The sequence below is a fragment of the Balearica regulorum genome, chromosome Z (assembly GCF_011004875.1).
Source record: "Balearica regulorum gibbericeps isolate bBalReg1 chromosome Z, bBalReg1.pri, whole genome shotgun sequence".
Classification (NCBI taxonomy): Eukaryota; Metazoa; Chordata; class Aves; order Gruiformes; family Gruidae; genus Balearica; species Balearica regulorum.
This window is the reverse complement of record NC_046220.1, coordinates 68,476,633-68,497,555: the sequence shown is the minus strand read 5'-3', so window position 1 is coordinate 68,497,555 and position 20,923 is coordinate 68,476,633. Positions and strand designations below refer to the sequence as shown.

General features: G+C 37.4%; 1 protein-coding gene across 1 annotated transcript in view; it reads left to right on the top strand.

Annotated features, from left to right (window-relative positions):
* Positions 1-13,099, top strand: part of ITGA1 (integrin subunit alpha 1) — a 72,000-nt gene extending 58,901 nt beyond the window's left edge. The window contains exons 22-30 of the mRNA XM_075740944.1: positions 1,617-1,693; positions 2,387-2,476; positions 3,499-3,601; positions 5,085-5,198; positions 6,842-6,946; positions 8,083-8,187; positions 9,031-9,123; positions 10,643-10,759; positions 11,520-13,099. Of these exons, the coding sequence (XP_075597059.1) occupies positions 1,617-1,693; positions 2,387-2,476; positions 3,499-3,601; positions 5,085-5,198; positions 6,842-6,946; positions 8,083-8,187; positions 9,031-9,123; positions 10,643-10,759; positions 11,520-11,564 (849 nt within the window). The 3' untranslated portion in view covers positions 11,565-13,099. The remainder of the gene's footprint in view (positions 1-1,616; positions 1,694-2,386; positions 2,477-3,498; positions 3,602-5,084; positions 5,199-6,841; positions 6,947-8,082; positions 8,188-9,030; positions 9,124-10,642; positions 10,760-11,519) is intronic.
* Positions 13,100-20,923: the final 7,824 nt, after the last annotated feature.

Sequence of the window (20,923 nt, the reverse complement as noted above, 5' to 3'; positions counted from 1 at the left end):
TATCTGAGGAGGTAATAGGTGCATATTGCCATCCTTTATGCTTTCAGAAGGCAAGTGGCACACCTGGCCAGAAGGGTCTGTCTCCAGGTGTATAGGATATCAGTTAGGAGATGCAGATAAGACTTTAGATACTGTGGCTTTCCATATGTATAACTATAACTTCAGTTATTTTGTACATAAAATTTAGTCAGTTGGTTGAGAACAGAATAGGGTGGTATGTGAAATGCTAACCTGGGTGTGCCAAAGCCAGTCATCAAGACTTCACCTCTGCTGAGTGGGGAGTGAGAGGCCGTTCCAGCAAGCAGTCCACTTACAATCGAGCTCCAGCTTGCACAGCTCCAGTGATAAGCCTGTATCTCCTGCTGGAATACAGAGGGGGCTGTAGCTAAACTAAGCCTTTGAAAGTATGCATCTAAGCCTCACTTAAATAGTTCTGATATTGAATTGGGAAATGTCAAATTGCATGGAAATAAGACCAACTGTCTTTCCTGGCAGTTTCTTGTCTGTTCCTCTGTCATGTCAGGTCTGTGTTGCATAACAGAGGGAGGATCAGGAGAGATGGGAATGACTCCCACATACATGTTCCAGGTTGTGTCTTGGACTTGTAAGAATTAAATCTGTTACTGTCTTGCAGCCAGATAAGCATATTACCCACTGCCAGTGCCTACAATGCTCCATTCCCAGCTTTACTCTATTTTTCTCACTTTCCTTTCATGCTTTGATTGTTAGTTTTTCTGTAGCTATTTAGAAATTTCATACTCTCCTTTGCATTCAGAAATCAATTAATCTCTGATTCATTAATAAGCATCCCTAATACATTCTTTTTTAAAGTCTTTTCCTGTTTGTTTGTTTGTTTGTTTGTTTTTTAATATGAAGAAATAGCTAAGAAAACTTTGTCTGGGTCACTTTGTAATAAAGATTTGTACACATTAAAGGAAAAATAAAAGTCTGAGCTGAAAATCCTGTACAGTAACAAATAGTAAACCTTTTGGTTCATATAAAATTACCCTTAAGTGTTAGGATATGAAGAGGAATATGTTTGGGACAGTGTTCCCAAATTTTGTGTAGTGCCAAATTATGACAGATTTGCCCTAGTTATAATGAGTAGGGAATTTTTGTGAGACCTAGTAGTAATTTGTTTACATTGTAAACATTTCTGTTTGGTATTCCAGGTGTTCTACTGTATATTAAGTGAGATTCCAGCAGCCTTCTATAGACAGCTCATCTCCACTGTAATTGCTAGCCTTTGAAGCTTTGTTTCTTACTCATTAGAGAAAAAAAAAAGTTTTGATAAATTGCTTGCAAGACTAGTTGGTTTAAGAATTATTTAGCTATGTATTTCTAATATACTATGTAATAAGTTTTACTGAGGCTTCTCAGTTCTGAAAATTTGAAGGCTTTTGTTTAGTAAGTGATAACTATTAGATTTCCTTCTTAGTGGGACAGATTCAAAAAAGTGGATTCATTCATAGAAAAGTGTTAAAATGTGAATAAGGATTCCATAGATAAAAGGAGTAAAAAATTGGTCATTTTTCATCAGATTAAACCTTATTAATGTGCTTTTATTTCTTTTGGGTTTTTTCCCTTTAAAATGTGTAATGTATTTCTCCAAACAGATTTCCTTCAAAATATCATTCCAATTCAACGCATCATATCTCCTGGAAAATGCTACTGTTCATGTATATGCAACAAGGTTAGTTGCAATCATCACTTGTTTACCTTCCAATTTTTTTTTTTTTTCTTAGAGAGCTCTGCAGCCTTGTGTTTCGTGGTAAAACAAGGATGACTTTTCTGAACTCAGAAGTGGTTAAACAATCTGTAGAGCTGGCAGCTGAACAGATGTACTTGGTCCAGCAGTGGAATGAGTGGATTAAATAAATAGCTGTTTGTCTCTAGAGTCTGAGAATCATGAATGAGTCATAATTTCCAGTAGTTTTACCTTCAGAAAAGGTTTATTCTCTTACAAAATTACTGTGTACTTTAACATGAATCACAGTATGCTAAACAAAAAGGTCTAGCCTTCAAAGAGCAAGAGCATTGCAGAAGTTGTCTGTGATAAAGGAATGCACTTCCCCTCAGCGTTTGCTGTCCCTGCAAAATCCAGGGATGGTGTGAGAGTAGTGGCCCTTACTTGGTCCATTTTCATTCAGTGAACTGCAGTCTGTAATTTTAACAAAGATGTGTCTTTGAGCTGGGACTTAACGTTTCAGTTACTGGAAAAAGTCTTTTGAATTCATTTTTAGGACATAGTAATTAACTGGAACAGAGTAGTGTGTTTTCATACCCAGAGCTGTAGGTATTTCAGTTTCTTAAGATCCCTTCCCACCTAGTCGTAGTGTTGCGTCTGTACAGTCTGACCTGAGTGGCATATGTTGTTTTATTTTAGTGACAGTGAAGAACCCCCTGAGACCTTGCGTGACAACAGAGGACACATTACAATTCCAGTAAAATACGAAGTAGGATTAATATTTGTAAGGTATTGATGCCTCTCTGTACTTTTATTTGCTAGCAAGGTAAATAGCAGGTGTTCAAATAGAATATAGCATTGTTTTGTTGTTGAGCTGTGCTCACTATCTACCGATAACAGCTTCTAGGCTCATGAACAGGAAGCACAGGCTTCATTGAAAAGAGCAATTACATGAAATAATGGGGCAGTTACTGCCTCTATGGTGCTGTATCTCCATTTTATCTATTTAAATTTGACCTGCAGTTTGCAAGTACAACAGGAGCTTTTGTTAATTCTTGTACTTTGCTCTGTTCATTCAAAGGTGTTTCAGGTACATAAGAAAGCAAATACTTCCAGCTTCCTGATGGCCATGAGTTTGTATCACTATAACATTGCATGGTGTGGTGTTTGATCTCCAGCTTCAAAAATTAGCCTTAATTTTAGATTCTCAGGGATTTGCTTTTATCACTTCAGACATAGATTTTAATGCAGGTCTTGTAGTACACTTTATTTTCAGAAATAGCTAGAATTCAGTTAAATTTCATTCCTGAAAAATATTATAAATATTATCAGTAGACTACATTGCATGGTGTGCAGGTGTAAATAATTAAGTCAAATTCATTTTGGATGCATTTCATGGTTCAAATCCAGCCTCTTTTTGTCTCATAGAACATGCTGATTTTTTTCTGTTTTTACTTGGTTCTGTTTTTTATAGGACCCTACCTGTTTCACTCAGGATAAGGGACTGCACAGCTAGAATAAGAATAGCAAAATCAAGCTCTGGTGTATTATTTTTGGGAACAATATTTGCTTATTTTGTAGTTCTATCTGAACAAAAGAACAAAAGATTTTAAAAGTAGGTAATGAGAAGTGAGGACTACTCAGAAAATGAATGAGTTGAACTTCAGTGGAAGAAGCAGTGGTCTTCTACTTGCAGGACTAGTCTTGGAGGATTAATGAAATAATGAAAAAAATATTATTAACTGCTAGAGTTTTTATGAAGTTTTGTGCTTATTGGGTTTTGTGTGTGTGTGTGTTTTTTTAATCCACAGTGTGTTCAAAGAGCACCATGTTATAATTGCAGCAAATGATACTGTCCCTACTGCTATTAACACAACAGAGCAGATTGGGGATGAGGTTACTCTACATTATATGGTAAGAAACAATTAAAACTCTATCATACAGGTACTGGCTTCATTTTTATTTTTTTTTTTAATTTGGTTTGAATCACTTAATATGATAGTCTATTACTTAAATAGCAGCTATGAAATCTGTTAAACCTTCTACATGGGTATTTTGTGTTTAACACCTTTATTTTTCTTCTTGCCTCAGAGTAAGTTGAATCAGAGGTTCTCAGAGTGCTATGTCCTCATGGAGTAGCTCTCGTGGGGTTTAGAGCTACGGCCCTCAGCAGGGGAAAGAGAGCATGCCCTAGAGAGAACTTGACCTACGTTCATTGCAGTTTAGAACAGATATTTCCAAAATCCAGTCAGCTTTGAAAAGGGCAAATACCATGCTCCAAGAATGTTGTCTTCCTAATGGAATGAATACTGCAAACTAAAATCACTTGGCAAAGATTTTTAATGGACTAGAAGCCCAGCCTCAAGTTGAAGTAGGACTGATTTTAGTTATCTTGAGAGCATCATTGTTTCCCAGTGTCAAATCCAAAGCTGAACAAGGGTCCCATATACAAAGGATAAAAGTCTCTGAATCAATTTTTATCTCTAAAAAATGGACCATGGGAAGTTCTTGCTTTCACTAAATAGCAATGGCAAAAGGATATATTTTTTTTCTTTTTTTTTAGCCCACCTACAGCTTTTTTACTCAGCTCCTTTTCTTAGTCCAAAAGTTCAAGGCTAGTAATCTTGAAGCTTTTGTGGATGTTTAAGACATTATTCATCTCATTTCAAAGCCTTTGCTTTCTGAACATAAAAGCTAGTGGTCTGCAGAGTGTACCATTTATGAACTCGTAAGCAAAACTCATCCCTGCAGGCAGCTTATCACAAACAAGTAGTCAGTAGAAAAACGTTAAACAGGTTTTTGAGTATTTATTAAGCTCATCCACTTCAGAGGCAGGATCACCAATTCTCAATCCTTGGCCACAGGAGGCCTGTTCAGAAGGAGCAGCAGGTTACAGGTATGTCCTGTGATCTTCTCAGGGAAAACGGGAGAGGGGCAGGTGAGCAGGAGGGCTCTGGCCTCAGCACACCTGAGGAGGAACTGGCAGGAGCCACTGCTGATACATAGGCTCCTCTCCCATGTTAAAGCATTTGGGGAGCTTTATTAAAAACTGAAAGGAAATGAACTTAAATAGAAGTCCTAGATGATAAGAGGATGCAGTAAAAAAGATAACAAGAAGGAATTTATGTCAGAATGGCTCCTTTCATCCTGTTCCTTTGATTTCTTTCGATAGAGCATTGTATACCAAAGACCATAGAAGAATGTGTTTGCTAATTTATAACTGACTGTTCTCAGGGAAAAAGTAAGAATTCATCACACCACTTTTTGCATAACTGACTGTGGAAACATTAAAAAAAACACAGAAGAAAAGAAAAACACAGGAAAGGAAAAAACCTCACAATCCCATACCAACAAAATAAGGAAAGCACTAATCAAAACTTTTTTTTTTTTTTAATAGATTGAAAAAGGTGAACACTTTCCAATGCCAAACCTCACACTGCAGATTTTATTTCCCAATGTAACAGCAGCCAAGAACACTCTTCTCTACCTTACTGCATTGTCACATTCCCAAGTAAGCTAGGAAGTTGTGTTATTTTTATGATTAATTTAAATTTGAAATAATTGTTGTAAGGAACTGCAAAATGCAAACATTTGGGATTATGCCTTGCTTCAAGGTAGGTATTACTTTTAGTCTAAAAGACAAGATGCTGGGGTGTTAAGAGTATGTACAGATGCGCCTAAGAAGACAGAGAGATAAATTTTCTTGAAAGGAAACAAGCAAATTTAACATGGTGTTGAACAATAACCGGACTATAACAAGGTTAATTTGATGTATTCCCAAGTGATGAGAGGTCCAGACTGAGATATGAGTGACAGGAGTTTCTCTCTTAGTTTTGCCTACTGAGCCTCAGATTACCTCCACTGTCAGCAGTGCGTATTGCAAATGCTCTAGTCCTGCTGTGTACATCTAGAGGTTAATCTCCTGTTTAGTCCTCTTCTTTCTGTTACTGAAATTAGCCTTCCTGCATGTCTGCTCTTCAGCACTAGCAGTCCTCTGGCTTCTTCCTTCTCTGGGGCACTGAGACCTCTTGTAGGGGATGGTAGGTCATGTCTTTCAAATGCTCTTCACTGCAGCCATCATTTGAGTTTTGCCATTTCACTCCTCAAGAGCAGCTGGAGGAGATACAATTCAAGCAAGTCCCATGATTCCAGATTTGTAGATACTAGAACTAGAGCAATATCAATAACTGGATGACTGAAGAACCCAAATATCACTAAGTGGTGACATAAAACACTTTTTTAATGAATTTTTTATCTTGCCATTGGATACACACATGAGCACCTCTCTCCAAATATTTCACTTAGTTTTGAGGTGTTGAACCACTGAAAAAACAAACCAAATGGTCTAAGTGAAAGTTCAAGGTTCACTTTAAAACAAAAAATCCAAAACCCCCAAAATATTTCATGTTTAGAATACATGTCAAAATTTTGTCTGTTCTTAAATTCCTTCCCCCATTATTTTCATTCCTTGGCAATCATCATATTTGACCCAAGTTTGCACATAAACTCAACAAATCTATGCTTCTTCTGTGGGTATAATTCATCTACTGCTAGCTGCACCCTAGTGATAGTAGTCTGCCAAAATGTACTGAAGGGGATTTGCAATCTTCTTCATGCTAGCAATCTGAAAGTGGAATGACCTGACCGAAAAAAAAACAAATGCCCCTGGACCGATGACACCAAAGGATTTCCCAGCTGCCTTTGAAGGAGCCATGGAGGTCTAGTGGTGCTCCAGCACCCACTCCCCTTCCCTGGGTGCTGCAACAGGGGCTCCTGAATCCTTCACTTAACCTGCCTCTCTGCTTGCTAAGGCAGAACCTCTGTGGATTCCCGTGCAAAAGCTATTTAGCTCCTTTAATAACCAACTCTTGCTGGTTCACATAGTCGTCATGTTGCAGGAAGCTCTTGTTTGCTTCTACAGATGTTTAAGTAGCTGGATAGAGTTTGAGTTAAATTATCTCATAAAAAGCTCATTTGTTGTTTGAATAATGATACTTCACTACTTACACCATCTGAATTTCCTATTCTTTACTCTTGCAATATGCAGTTTTATTGCATTTAGTGGTTAGTAAATATTATTAATGTTATTAAATATTTTTTGTAATAGATTGGATATTCAGACAATAAGAATAATATTTTTATTTATGCTGACAGAATGCCATCTGCCAAACTAGTTACCCTGTAGATCCCTTAAAGATCAGTGCTGGGAAATCATTTGTGTTGCCAAAAATAAAAGAACCTACAAAGGATACAATTATGGTAAGCCTACATATAGTATATGTATTCATTCCAGATATTAACCCAGATCTTTGAGCTGAGTACTTCTGCAATCAATATATAAAAGTTTCTCTCAAACTGTATCCTATGGAAACTCAATTTGTCTTAACAGCCTGAAAAGCCACCTTTATGTAGACTAGCTCTAGTTTTTATTTGGCTACAAAACTGCAAGTGGAACTGAATTTGGGGTATTTTGGTGGGGTTTTTTTTAACTTTAGCAAATGTGTAAATAACAGTAGCACATTTGACAGCTGAGTAGATCTTCACCTTCTATATTCCCGTTGTAAAATAGTAATATTTTAAAAGCTTCTCATCTACCTAAAACTTTTTTAGACATCTGATTGAAAATACTTTCATATGCTAGCACTCTGATCTGAGAGATTTTCCACACAACTGGTAGAAATGTAATTGACAATCCCATTTGGATAGAATTAGCCTCTCATATTTAGATGGAAGAGTTGCAACATAATTTTGCTGCCATAGTTATGTTGGCATGTTGGGTGGAAAACCATCATACTACCTCCTCAGCATAGAGGTACAAGTTGAGTTTCTGGGGCAAATGAAACCATGCCACAAGAAGAGTATTTTGCTATGCTTATCATAGTCCTAGGTCTAGGCTAAGTAAATGTTTCCAAAGTACTGAATGTAATTCGTCTGCCCTCCCAGCTAGCAAATGATACTGGGAAGTAAAGATACTTAAATTTTCACGCACACTTCCCTGCCCTGCTTGAAAGATTCAGGTGTCCTGTGATTTGAAAGGATCAGAAGCTGCAGAGCAGCCATAGCTGTGTTGGCAGAAAAACACTTGCTGTTACAGGCTGTGCCTCCTTTAGGAGCTCTGCTGATGCCTTTTGCTGCGTACCTACAGCAACAGACCTTCCTTAAGGCTAAGTGAGCCTGCAGAAACTGAGTCTGTTCCACCACAGCACAAATATCTCAACTCATTTTATATACTGTAGTGTCATTTTTTTTTACATTAAAAGCCCCAGTAATTAATACCAGTTTAGTATTGGTGTCATAGCAAGTCAATGATCTGTATATATAGTAGTTTACATGGTTTTATTTTAGTAATGTGAAAAGTCTCTTCCTATTAATTCATGCTGGTGCCTTTTAAACAGGACTGTGATACATACAGCTGTGCATCTATTAATTGTGCCCTGGTCCCATCTGACACATATCAAGTGAATGTTTCATTAAGAGTATGGAAACCTACCATCATAAAAGTGAGTAAATTGCATTTGTATACAGAATACTCTCAGGTTTAAGAAACTTAAGCCAACATTTCTGAAGTCTATTAAAATTATACCTTTCATTTTCTTAAGTCTACACAGTACCCTAGTATTTGAAATTGTTTCTCTTGCTATTTTAAAATTTCATCAAAACTAAGTTGCATGCATTTTATTATCCTTAAAGTAAGTACCTCGAACTTAGCAGGAATTTAAAAACATAGTAAGATACCCCTTACTTATTCTGTATTGATGGTTCTTTTTTTTATGTTTATGTATGCATCCACAAACTCAGTAAATTCAGCAGATGTAAGGAGGCATACATAGAAGTATATCATTTTAAAATAATTTGTAATCTGGAAATATTTCTCAAGTCTAGAATGGAATTTTTGATCAAAAAGAGCAGAGAGAGAGCACACCTCAGTGTTGTCTGATAGTTGCAACAATGACCAGGCTGTGGTCTGTTTTGGTCAGCTAATAAATTTCTGACACTGAATTCCTTTTTGTGTCTTTGTTTTTTCTCTTGAGAATAACAGGACAGGAGGGGAGATAGAGAAGAATTTTAGAAAGTCCAAATCTATCCCTGTGACCAAAGTAGTATTACATGATTAATTAGTATTTCTTCGAAATGTCTGCTCTCTACTCTTTGAAAGCTGTATTGCTGTCTTGCAGTGATGTGTGTGTGAAGGTGACACACACGAGCAGCTTCAATGACTTTCACATTTTTCAGCATCTCCCAAAACTTTAGCATCAAGTTTTGCTTTTACCCTTCTCATTTCTACAAAGCTTTCTACTTCAAAATACCTAATATAAACTAGAGCCATTTCTCTCTTCTTCCAGGCAAGTATTCACAGCTTAACCCTTGTTGTGAAAGCATTACTTAGGAGTGAGAACTCATCACTGATTTTGAGAAATGACCATCAAAAACTGGAGGTAAGAACATGGTAATTCATGGATTTACTCTTCATAGGATTTATTGTGCTACTGAATTACTCATTTTATTTCATTACTAGTGAACTGATTGTTACCTGTTATAATGTATTACCCTACTCTAAATAAAAGTGATTTCATGTAACAGTAGAAATGTCAGATTTAGTCAGATGATGATACTAAAATCCCATTACCCACCACTGTACCTGGGTGAGAATAAGTACTGCCCAAAATATTTCTGTCTGATGCAGTAGAAATGCTTCCTACATCTATGTAAATTAAAAGCACAATTAAAATTCTTTTAAGGAATCAATAGTATTTTAAAAATTGTCCTGGATCATTTAGAAGTGATTTTACTTTGTACATTATATTGTCTTTATTTTTTCTTTATTTTTTCTTTATTTATTATTTCTTTCCACTTCATTACCCAGGATATATATGAAACAGGATCTTTTATTTTTCAGAAGTTCCCTGTCATTTTCTTAGATAAGAAAGTATATGGCGTTATAGTACTGGTGTCAGGTATGAAGAGAAATGTCTTTCATTTTGTTAGATTTGTTATTTATCCTTTAATACTCATGCTTCCAAGACGTTATAGTGGTTAACACATTGCTTTTCTGTGATAACTTGTACATGCAGGGGCTTCTATACTACAATGTACTTTTTTAAGCAAAAGTCTTATTATATGGTATTATTGTTATAATACTTACAAAATTTATAGCAAAGTAATACTCAGTGTGAATTATGTCTTGTGCAAAATATTTTTGGAAATACAAACATCACAGGTCAACTATTAGCTGGTATTGTACCCAGGCATTTAAGTGATAGGTTAAAATTCAATCCATGAGTCAAAACACAGCTGAGCAGCTTTCAGATATTGAGAGATGCCTTTACAAACCAAGAAATTTCAGAATTACCTTTTTTAAGACATAGTTTTGAGTTGAATGTTTAGTGTTCAGCTTGTCAATGCTTTTTTGAACTATAAAGTTATGTCTCTAATAAATTCTTAAGTTAAAATAATTCAAACTCCTACATGGTCACGTTTATTTAAATGTAAATATTCCTTACTACAGATTAGTTTACACCAGATATGCCTGTTTTAAAATCAAATTAGTATCTACACAGCATTTTACACTTACTTTATTTAATTGGTTTAGAAGATTTTTTAATCACTGACACCTTTCAGGGAGGCAGGCAGTGAGTGATGGAGAATATACTAAAGAAACTCCCTAACATACACTTCAACTACTCACGGGTTTGGTCCTGTACCCTTTATAACAATGACTACTGATTTATAGCAGGGCTGACCCTCATGAAATGAATGTACTTAAAAAGTGTAAGGTATTATGTCAATATAGTGTTTCATGTTTGAGATCGTTTTCTCAATTCCCTCCTACAAATTCCTGTATTTAGAATGAAGCAGTACCCTGGAACATCACTGCCTACTGATAAAAGTCATACTGCTCGGTTAATATTTTGGAAGGACAACTTATTTATTGCTTACCTTCTGAACACTTTGCAGACCATGATTAAGATTTCCAAAGAACTCCCACCGGGTACAGTCCCCTTATGGGTTATCCTCCTGAGTATCTTTGCTGGACTCCTGATTCTTGCACTGCTTATATTTGCTTTGTGGAAGGTAAGCAGTACATTCTTGTCTTCATGAAAATAAGCAAATATGCTTAAATTCTCTGCCATGTCTTTCTGATAACTGGAACCTCACAGACACTGATAGTATCTAATTATCTGGTAGACATGACAAAATAACTAGTAACACTACATTTTTCTGATGTGTAACATGCAGTGCTAACCAACTGAAACCTGTATTGCCAGTATTTTTTGAAAAGAAAAATACAGAGATCTTAGTACTATTAAATGTTTATTAAGGGTTTTTTTTTAATTATCTTTGGCTGTGGCCTTTGATAACCAGTTTTTTTCTTTGTGCAAGAGATGCTAGGCTTGTGGTGTAAGTATTGCCACAAGTGGGCACTCTTCTGCAAGCTAAATATTTAGTTTGTACTTGCATTAGAAGGTTACAGTTTATAAACTTCAACGTGCATAAACTCTTGAAAAATTTGACATATGTAAAAGAAAGTATTATTTATTAAGTTGATTGCCAAATATTATTACACGTTTTAGCCTTTGACATTATGTGAGCATAACAATGATTCAGCAATCACTCACTATATGTTAACTGTACTCCTTTTGTCTGCTTTCATGACATGTCTCTTTAGTTTTTCCGTTCCAGGAAAAACAATGTTGTACTTCAGTGATAAAATATTAAATGACATTTTACTGTACTGACACTATTAAAATAGTAGTAAGAACCAGCACATGAATGCTACCAATATGGGTTCTATGCTTTGAGCAGTTCTTAGTCACTTTTTTCTTTTCTGCAGGCTGGATTTTTCAAGAGACCGCTAAAGAAGAAAATGGAGAAATAAAGAAAAAAAAAAAAGTAGAAATTTTTGCTCAGGTCTGCCTCAAAAATGTTACTGTAAAATTATAAACTTAGATATACATACAGTGGTCACAATGTTTTCTGAACTCTGGTGCATTAATGAAACAAGAAGCAGAATAAGAAGCAGCAAATCAAGCACACATGCAAGGAATGATGCAAAGGAACAATAAACAGCCTTATGACATTTTGTGATACTCAAGGAAATACTTTCAAGTGTTACTCATTTTTGGAGAGTAACTGGGTTCAAAGATTCTAATGGTTTTAATATGGAAAATGCGTAATCATATTTTTGTATACCTATGTATGTGAAATAATTTTTTCATTCCAAATTATTCAACAAGTCAGCTTTTTATGTACCAATCCCAGTCTTTTTTATCACCTTACAATTTTCAAAAGGAAAAAAGCATCATTTTCAAAATTTCCTCCTTATATCAGTTCTGTGAGAGCAGACTGTCAGTTCATCAAGTAGAACATGCAAACTTTGAGAATGCACCACTGTATGGTAACTAATGTAATGACAATTCAGAAGATAGAAGCACCTGCAGAATTTTGAGTGAAAATTACTGAAATACCTTGGATTTCTCTTTCTGCTCGTTTTAGTGTGTCCAGCTGAACCCAGGATACTCCAAGAAAGAGATTTTTATGGTCAAGTGGACCATAAAGGATTGATCCATTAAATTACATAACTGAACTTGAAACAGATTTTTGGCAGGCCTAAAAATGTATGCACAAAACATTCAAGCCCATCTGATTGCACACTGTACTTAAATAAGCAGGGGCACTATTGTATCTGCAAATTGAAATGTTCATATTTATGCAGAAAGTATTTAGAAGTACCCTGAAAGTTTGACTCTTGCTGTATATCTTGGAGTAGCCAGAAGGGTGCTTCATAAACTGTCACTGTAAATTTATCATGTAGCTATTTAATCCAATGAGTTTAAAGTGTACAAAATTATAATTAACAAAAGAGCACAGATAGGAAACTCAGCACTGGCAAGCTGCTTCTAGTATCATAAGTCACACCTCATCTTTGTTACTTATGAGTTTAAGAAGTGATGAAGAATTTGCATACTAAATAAGCACTTAACTAATGATGTTTATTTTGTGTCAAAGATTATAAGTTTATACAAGAATACACTGAAATGTAGATAGCAAAAGATTTCTTTAAGCCTATTTAGAACATTCAGTTTTCTCCTTTCTTTCACACACTTGTCTTCTTTCCACGAGGATCCCTCCCCAGGCTTTTGGGCTTTGCCTTGTCCTTGAGAGCTTCCTACGTTACTTGCAGCCACACAAAATTAACAGAAGAAAACGGCGGCATCCAGGCAAATTGCAATGTTGCCTCAGCATGAGATGACTTGATATTGATTGCCAATGTATCATAAAAGGTTGAGGAGCACTTCTATGAGACATACTTGTTTGCACAAATGCCTTTGCCTTGCCAGGGAAGCCAGGATAATTGTTCCTCCTCTTGGTACACGTCTCTGAAATTAAAAAAAAACAAACCAAACAAACAAACAATCCCCCCCCCCCCCCCCCCAAAAAAAAAAAACCAACAAAAGACCACTGCTGTTTTCCAAAAGGTATTAACTTAGCACTGATTTTATAGTAATAGTTTAGAAAGCAGCAGGAAGTGTAAACAACTCTGGAAGCGTGCCAGAAGGTGCTTTATTGTTGGAAACGTGCTGTCACTCATAAGTCCCTTCTATTTAGTTCCTAAATCAGAGAGTAGTTACTGGGAAAGGCAGCAAGTAGGATTAAGTTTGAAAGTGTTTGCAATTTCTCCTTTTGTCTGTGGGAAAGGTGGTTATTTCCCAACAACAGTCTGCTGAAGGTAGCAGCGTGACTCAGCGGAGAGGGCAAAGCCCTCCGTGGGAACGCTGTGGGTGGCAGTGCTCTGCGGAGCCTGGGGGAGCCACCGAGTCAGTGGGCTGGCTTGTGGTGCTCGCCTGCGCACCCAAAAGTGCACCCTGTCCAAAGGGGCAAGAGGTGAGTAGCTCTGGTTCCGAGCACGGAAGGAAGACTTGAAGGGAAGCAAAAAAAATGACATAGAGGAGTTGTGAATAGAATCCCTGCTTCATTCATCGTGCGAGTTAATTAGTCCTCAAAGGAAGGCAGAGATCCATTTGTTGAACAGCGAAGATAATATTCGCAGAGGTGTTTTCAGTTCCATGTGAGATGCAGGTTTTATTTTAAGAAAATGTATGATTTTGCCAATTTGCTTGAAAGATTTAAATGGCGTTTGTCACAGTCTGAATGCCTCAGCATTATAAACATTTTTTCCTTATAGTATCTCTGTAAAGGCATAGCAGTGCTGTATCCTATTACGGTTTTGTAAAGGAACAGAATTATGAAGGAATTGTGACTCACCTATGCACACACAGAAAGTCAGTGGTAGCAGAGGAAATACTTATATTTATTATTATTCAGCCAGCTTGTTAACCATGAGGTCATTTTTCCTGGCTTCGTAAAATTACTCACAAGTTGTGCAAGCCACACATCATTTTTATGCAGCATACTTTTATTTTGTTTAAGTGTTTCAGTTTTTAGTTATTATAAGCTGTTAACCAGAGCTTTTTACTTTTCTGTTGATATTTGATGTCTTATTTTAAAGAATCAGCCTAACTGAAAAATATGTCTATTTCCCTAGATAAAGACTATGCAAAAATACGTATTTTATCAATGCAAAGTATGTTTGAGATCAGTGTTCCATTCTTTTTTAGACTTGCTTTGCACTGTAAAAACAGTAATAAGCTTCATATAACCACACTGCTTTCCTCTTTGTCACAATGCTTTCTCCCTTTTCACGTTTGTCTTATTATCAGATTTTCAATTATAATATCTATTTATAATATAAGTATGTAAAGGGGATAGCACTGTAGCACATTATTCTTACACAGGCTAAATCAGTAAAATCGCTATTTTTATCTATAAGACCCTTTCCACACTGCACTGTAAGAGCAGTATTTTACTGCTTTTCATTATAGACAACAGAAAAGCCTACTGAAAGCAATTTTGCAAATATCAGGAACATCTCACTGAAATTTGGCAGGCACAAAAAATATCAGAACAGCATGTAATCTGTTTTGTTCCAATAAAAAGACATATTAGGGTTGTAATATGATTCTAATAACTAACAAGCTAAACATTTTTTTCATTCTAATAAAAGCCTGTAAAAAATAATAATAATAATAATAAATTGGGTGTATCACCAGAGCTTAAGCAACACAGGCAGTCTGGCCCAGCTCAGTTCCTAACCAGCACTGAAGTAGCTAATCTTAGAGGGAATGGTAAAGCTATGTTTCATAGCATAGAACTTCTCTGGTAAGGAACAAGACCTTTGAACCATCACTTCTGCTTCAATTTGAGGCTGTTCTAGAGGTTGTTGATCCCATATGTAATTTTAGAAGACTTAGAAAAACAACATCTACATTAGAGCAATCTCCCTGAGCCGCTGCTTATGTTCCTGTGCTTGTCTGGTATCACTCCAGGTCTGTATTAAGAGCCCTTGCTACAGACACAACCCACCTATCCTGACCCTTACCTGAGCCCGTTAGTACATCTCCTGTGCTGAGCCATTTTGATCATGATGTTGCTCTTCTGTGGAGCTTGAGTCAGGGGAATACACCTGCAACTGGAGCCAAGGTATTTCATCTCACTTGGCACCGAGAGGCTGGAGTTCGGGTCACGCTCATCTAATGAATTCCACATAGTGTAAATGTTTTAATTTCTTGAATTAACTATTGTATAGGTAACGATCTCATTCAACAATAAAAGCAGAGAAAGAGAGCCAGAATGTACCATTGTTAATTATACCACTTAACAGGAATAAGAGGGGATTTGCATCCTTTTTAAGAAAATCACAACATTCTGAACAGCATTTTCTTTTTTCCTGTAAAATTATTCCATGTGTTTTATTGATTAAAAAAATATTAAAAGAGTTTAACAAGCCTCCTTTGTAGTTTGCTTTTCATTGATATATAATAGAATCATAGAACCATAGAATGGTTTGGGTTGGAAGGGACCTCAAAGATCATCTAGTTCCAACCCCCCCTGCCATGGGCAGGGACACCCTCCACTAGACCACGTTGCCCAAAGCCCCATCCAACCTGGCCTTGGACACTTCCACGGATGGGGCATCCACAGCCTCTCTGGGCAACCTGTTCCAGTGCCTCACCACCCTCACAGTGAAGAATTTATTCCTAATATCTAATCTAAATCGACCCTCCTTCATCTTGAACCCATTACCCCTTGTCCTGTCACTACACTCCCTGATAAACAGTCCCTCTCCAGCTTTCCTGTAGGCCCCTTCAGATACTGGAAGGCTGCTATAAGGTCTCCCCAGAGCCTTCTCTTCTCCAGGCTGAACAATCCCAACTCTCTCAGCCTGGCCTCAAAGGAGAGGTGCTCCATCCCTCTGATCAGCTTTGTGGCCCTCCTCTGGACTCGCTCCAACAGCTCCATGTCTCTCCTGTACTGGGGCCCCCAGAGCTGGACACAGTACTCCAGGTGGGGTCTCACAAGAGCAGAGCAGAAGGGCAGGATCACCTCCCTCGACCTGCTGGTCACACTGCTTTTGATGCAGCCCAGGACACGGTTGGCTTTCTGGGCTGCAAGCGCACACTGCTGGCTCATGTTGAGCTTCTCATCCACCAATATCCCCAAGTCCTTCTCCTCAGGGCTGCTCTCAATCCATTCTCCACCCAGCCTGTAGTTGTGCTTGGGATTGCGCCGACCCACGTGCAGGACCTTGCATAATATAAAAGCATGTCGGTACCTAAAACCAAATCCACCTACCGGTCAATGGAAAGCTATTGTAGAAATAAGCATTCTTGCTCAGCATATTAAGGAAAGCTTGAAAGTAGTAAAGCTGTCAAAAATACATTGCCATTGTACAGATTCTGAACTTACAGCTGCATTTGAAAGCTTTTCAGAGGACCATATGACTTCCTGACACAAATTTGCTTCCATTATATTATATACATAAAAGTTGAAGACACATTCGTTCATCTAATTGTTCTACCTATCCAGTGATTTTTCTGTACAACTTACTGCTGTGACCCAAACGGTCTGTCTTGCATAGTTGTAAATGATTCACATCATCTTTCTTAAAGCCTAATAAACATTTTATCACAACTTCCTAGAAGACAAAGTTTACACCTTTTATATCACAGTTAACTTTTAGAAAACATTTAAACCAATGTAATTACTTAACTGTTATCTCATCAGAGACTACTTTCATAGTGAATCACAATTCTCTAACAGCAACATCCTGTCTAGTCATAGAGGAGTGCTTACCAAATGTCCTACTCTGTATATATCTGATCATTAGAGTTTGCTGGACATTTTCCATGGGAGTATTTAAGTGAAAATTAAAAAAAAGACACTTATTTTTTTGTTTGTTTGTTTTTAATTGTTTTTCAATAGAACTAAAAAAGAACTAGAATCACTTTCTCACAGCAAGGGTAATATTATGTATCATTTGCACAAAACTGGATTATAATTCATCGCATTTAGCAGAAATAGCCCTAACACTTCACAGTTCAAAGGCAATAGCAGTTCATGCAGGGGTGTGGTTTGAGTCCTGTAAGAATGAAGAGTCATAAAGATTAAAGCACTGATGAACTTTTAGTAACGACCGGCTGATACGACAGTTTAGACAGCACAACTGGGTTCTGTTTAAAGAAGCGGATGATAAAGTGAGGTATCATCCTCAACGCAATCATGTTTTAATGACAAAGACTGAGGGCTGGCACCCCAGAGATGCTGGACTTTGCTCATTCAGTAAAAAAAAAAAAAAAAAAAAAAAAAAGGTGAGTAAAAGACCCTCAGACAGATTTTTCTTCTGACTCTAGTACTAGAGTGAGGCATGGTGCTCCTTTACTGCTTTTCCTCTCTCATGCACTTACCCTTCTGCCCTTCTTCTCTCAGTGTTTTAAGTCTTCTCAGAAAGGACAGACATTCCTCAAGGTCTCACCGAATGTTTCACCTCCTATGGATTTTCAAGGAAATGGGAGAGGGAGCGGAAGTATTCGAAGTGGATTGCACATTTAGATCTAGCAGGCCAGTTGTCTTGGCGTACTTTGTCCACCCTCTTTCCCCACTCTCTGTTCACTTTCAGTGGTGGCCATGGTGAAATCCCACTTCTCAGTTATGGTTCAGCTTGTTTGGTACTGGAAGCTAATATTTATTGCAAAGTTTCACATATTTGGTTTGGTATTACATGTGGTCCATAAGGTTTATTTATGTTAAGGGTGCCATTGTTCTTCCTCCTGGGGTAATGGACTAGAATTGATCTCTCTAGTGAAAGTTCCTTCACATCATCTTCCATTACAGACCCTTTTCATCTTATCAAGGAGGATAAGATGAAAAACAGAGGATCTCCTCAGTTTTCCCTAAAAAGCATTTGAAGTTTTGCCATTTTGTGACAGTAGACATAGTTCCAGAAAAGTAAATAGTTTTATTTCCTATTGGGGATTTTTATACACAAACCTTGCTGAGTATTCTCAACTCATGACCCAAATTAATAGCCATTAATAGCTCACTTTCTTGTTTGCCAACTTATAAAATCTCACTGACACACGCCTATTACTCTGGCCTCAGTCATTTTACACTATGCCACAACAGATGCTATTACATCTCAAAACTTCTAGAGTTCAGCTGAAGCTTCCCACTGCTCTGCTAGCCTGGAAAAAAAAGTTCTGGTGGTATTGGTGTTGTAGGGTTTGAGACTCTCAGGAACCTCAAAAACTACTGCGTTGCTTTTTTGCCACTTATTTGAGGGATCTGCCAAAAATAATTCACAGTCTCTGGCCTCCTTTATGTCACGAATTTCCAGTAGTTGGAAAGATGTGTATAGCTCTCAGCAAACAGCAATTAGCAAATACATTTAAAGACCAATATGCATCTTATAAGATACTGCTACAACATAGTTCATTGCTTCATGCAAAGCACCTTCAGGTTTCATTCCAGTTATTGAGGGCTAGCCTGTTTGCTCCCCCAAGAGAATTTTTCTTATAGAATGGGTAAGATTTCTGCAATCTGATAAGGAATATTTTTGTGCATCTGGTCAATTGGACAACACTCGATCCCATTACCACATTTTATGCCCCCACCTACCTGTCTGGTATTTCATCTTTAACTCAAGGTTTAGAGGCTAATAGTAGATAATTTAGAAAATGATCAGTTGAGATAGGTCCAATTCAGCAGTTATGTACTTTTTTTATATTCAGTATTATTTTTTATTAGCTTAACACATTTAAGCTGCAAACAACGTAAGAAAAACAAACGAACAACCCCTAACAACAAACCAATGCATAAAGACTTAAATTCATCTCATCTAATTAATTTAAAATTAATATGTGATCCAGTGGGAGTTTTTAAGGTAGTCAGGTTTGCTAAAAATGCCTACCAAACAATTGTGCAATTTTTTGTGACGGGCAATTAATAAGCAAGAACAGATAGGTCTTAATTCCACAAACCAGAAAACAACTACTGTTTTCAAAATAAAAATGGTCAAAAATGTAAATAAAGGCATATCTGAGAAGACAGAGGTTCTCATCTTCTCATCATGTACTTATAACTCCTGTCTGAGAAATATTTACAAGATACCCACTATTTTTATGATTTCAAGTGGTTATTGGAGCTGTAACAAGGTCAATGCTTTCATAAATGGGCTGAAGTTGCTGGAGGAGCACACTGGCTGCTCTAGAGAGCAGGAAATTATGTAGGCTGCATTAGCAGGGTCCTGTATAGGGGGCCTCACTTTTGGGGATCACTGGTGAGTGGGAACATTTGTCCACTGGCTACCTTATTTCCCATTAATATAATTTCCCTATGACAAGCACAAGCCTTGCTCACCTGGAAAGAAAATCAGTAAAAATAAGTATATACTCTGTGCTAGGCAGGACACAGTTCAGTTAAAACAGTATATAATATTAAATGTGTGCTGGTACATCTAGAGTAGGAAGCAGGGCTGTGCATCAGGAGCCGGACTGGAGAGTGATACAGCTATTGCTGAGGATGTGACACCCACACTATATGATTTTTGAGGGTTTTACTTTGAATCCTGTCATTCATATTTATTTTTCAAAGGACTTTAATATTATTCCTGCAGGACTGCTCTTCAAATCAAAACACTGGTATATGTGTTTTTACCTGTAGTGAAAAGGAGTATTAAACTACCTATGGTTTCCATGTTTTCTCCATAAAATCCTGATTTCTCCAATATTCAATCCCGGTTTAGTGTCTCCAAGGTTCGTATTACCTGCGTAAGAAATCAAGTGCATGCTGACCCAGCCAGACTTTCAAACATTTTGCCATGGTCTATGTTGAGTCTTTGTCATCTCCATTAGCCTTGTTCTCTTCATTTTTAACAGTTTTTGTCAAAAACAGATTACTTTAATATTTTTACTCTGTGATGGATTGTGTAACAAGGTAGGTTACTCTTGATCACTGTGTAAGAAAATCGGCTTCCCAAAGTGGATTTGGATGGTTCTTAGAGGGTTTGAGGTGCATGGAGAGCTAAAGGAGGCAACTCCATGGATTTTAAACTGATTTAAGCCTTTTGTCTGCTTTTGTAACCCATCTGCAACTTCTTTTGGGTCTGTCTGTGTTAGTTTTCAGCCACACCAACCCCCTGCCGGACTCCTTACACCCTGGCACTCAGTTTGCCTCATACTGATATGCATGTGTGTGTGCCAATGGAGGGGTCTTGACGTGTCACTTTACAAATTACATACTACTTTGGGTCTCTGACACACCAGTCCTCCTGAACTACATGGCTGCTTTTCCCTTCAATCAGCAGTGTAAATATTTCTGAAACCCACACAGAGGGAGTCTTGCTGCCTGAATTAGCTGTGCACCCTTTGCATGCAGAGGCTCTCAAAGGGAAGTGAGACTACAGGATATTTTCAGCTGTCACCAATCTTCTGCTCTTTATGCAGACTTCCATTAGGGGAAAGCAACTATCTTGTTAATGATACAATATTAAGAATACAGAAATATATCTATTAAAATCAAATCATAGAATCACAGAATGGTTTGGGTTGGAAGGGACTTTAAAGATCACCCAGTTCCAACCCCCCTGCTGCGGGCAGGGACACCCTCCACTAGACCACGTTGCCCAAAGCCCCATCCATCCTGGCCTTGGACACTTCCACGGATGGGGCATCCACAGCTTCTCTGGGCAACCTGTTCCAGTGTCTCATCATCCCCACAGTAAGGAATTCCTTCCTAATACCTAATCTAAATCAACCCTCCTTCAGTTTAAAGCCCCTTGTCCTATCACTCCATGCCCTTGTAAACAGTCCCTCTCCAGCTTTCAATCAGCCATGATATTCT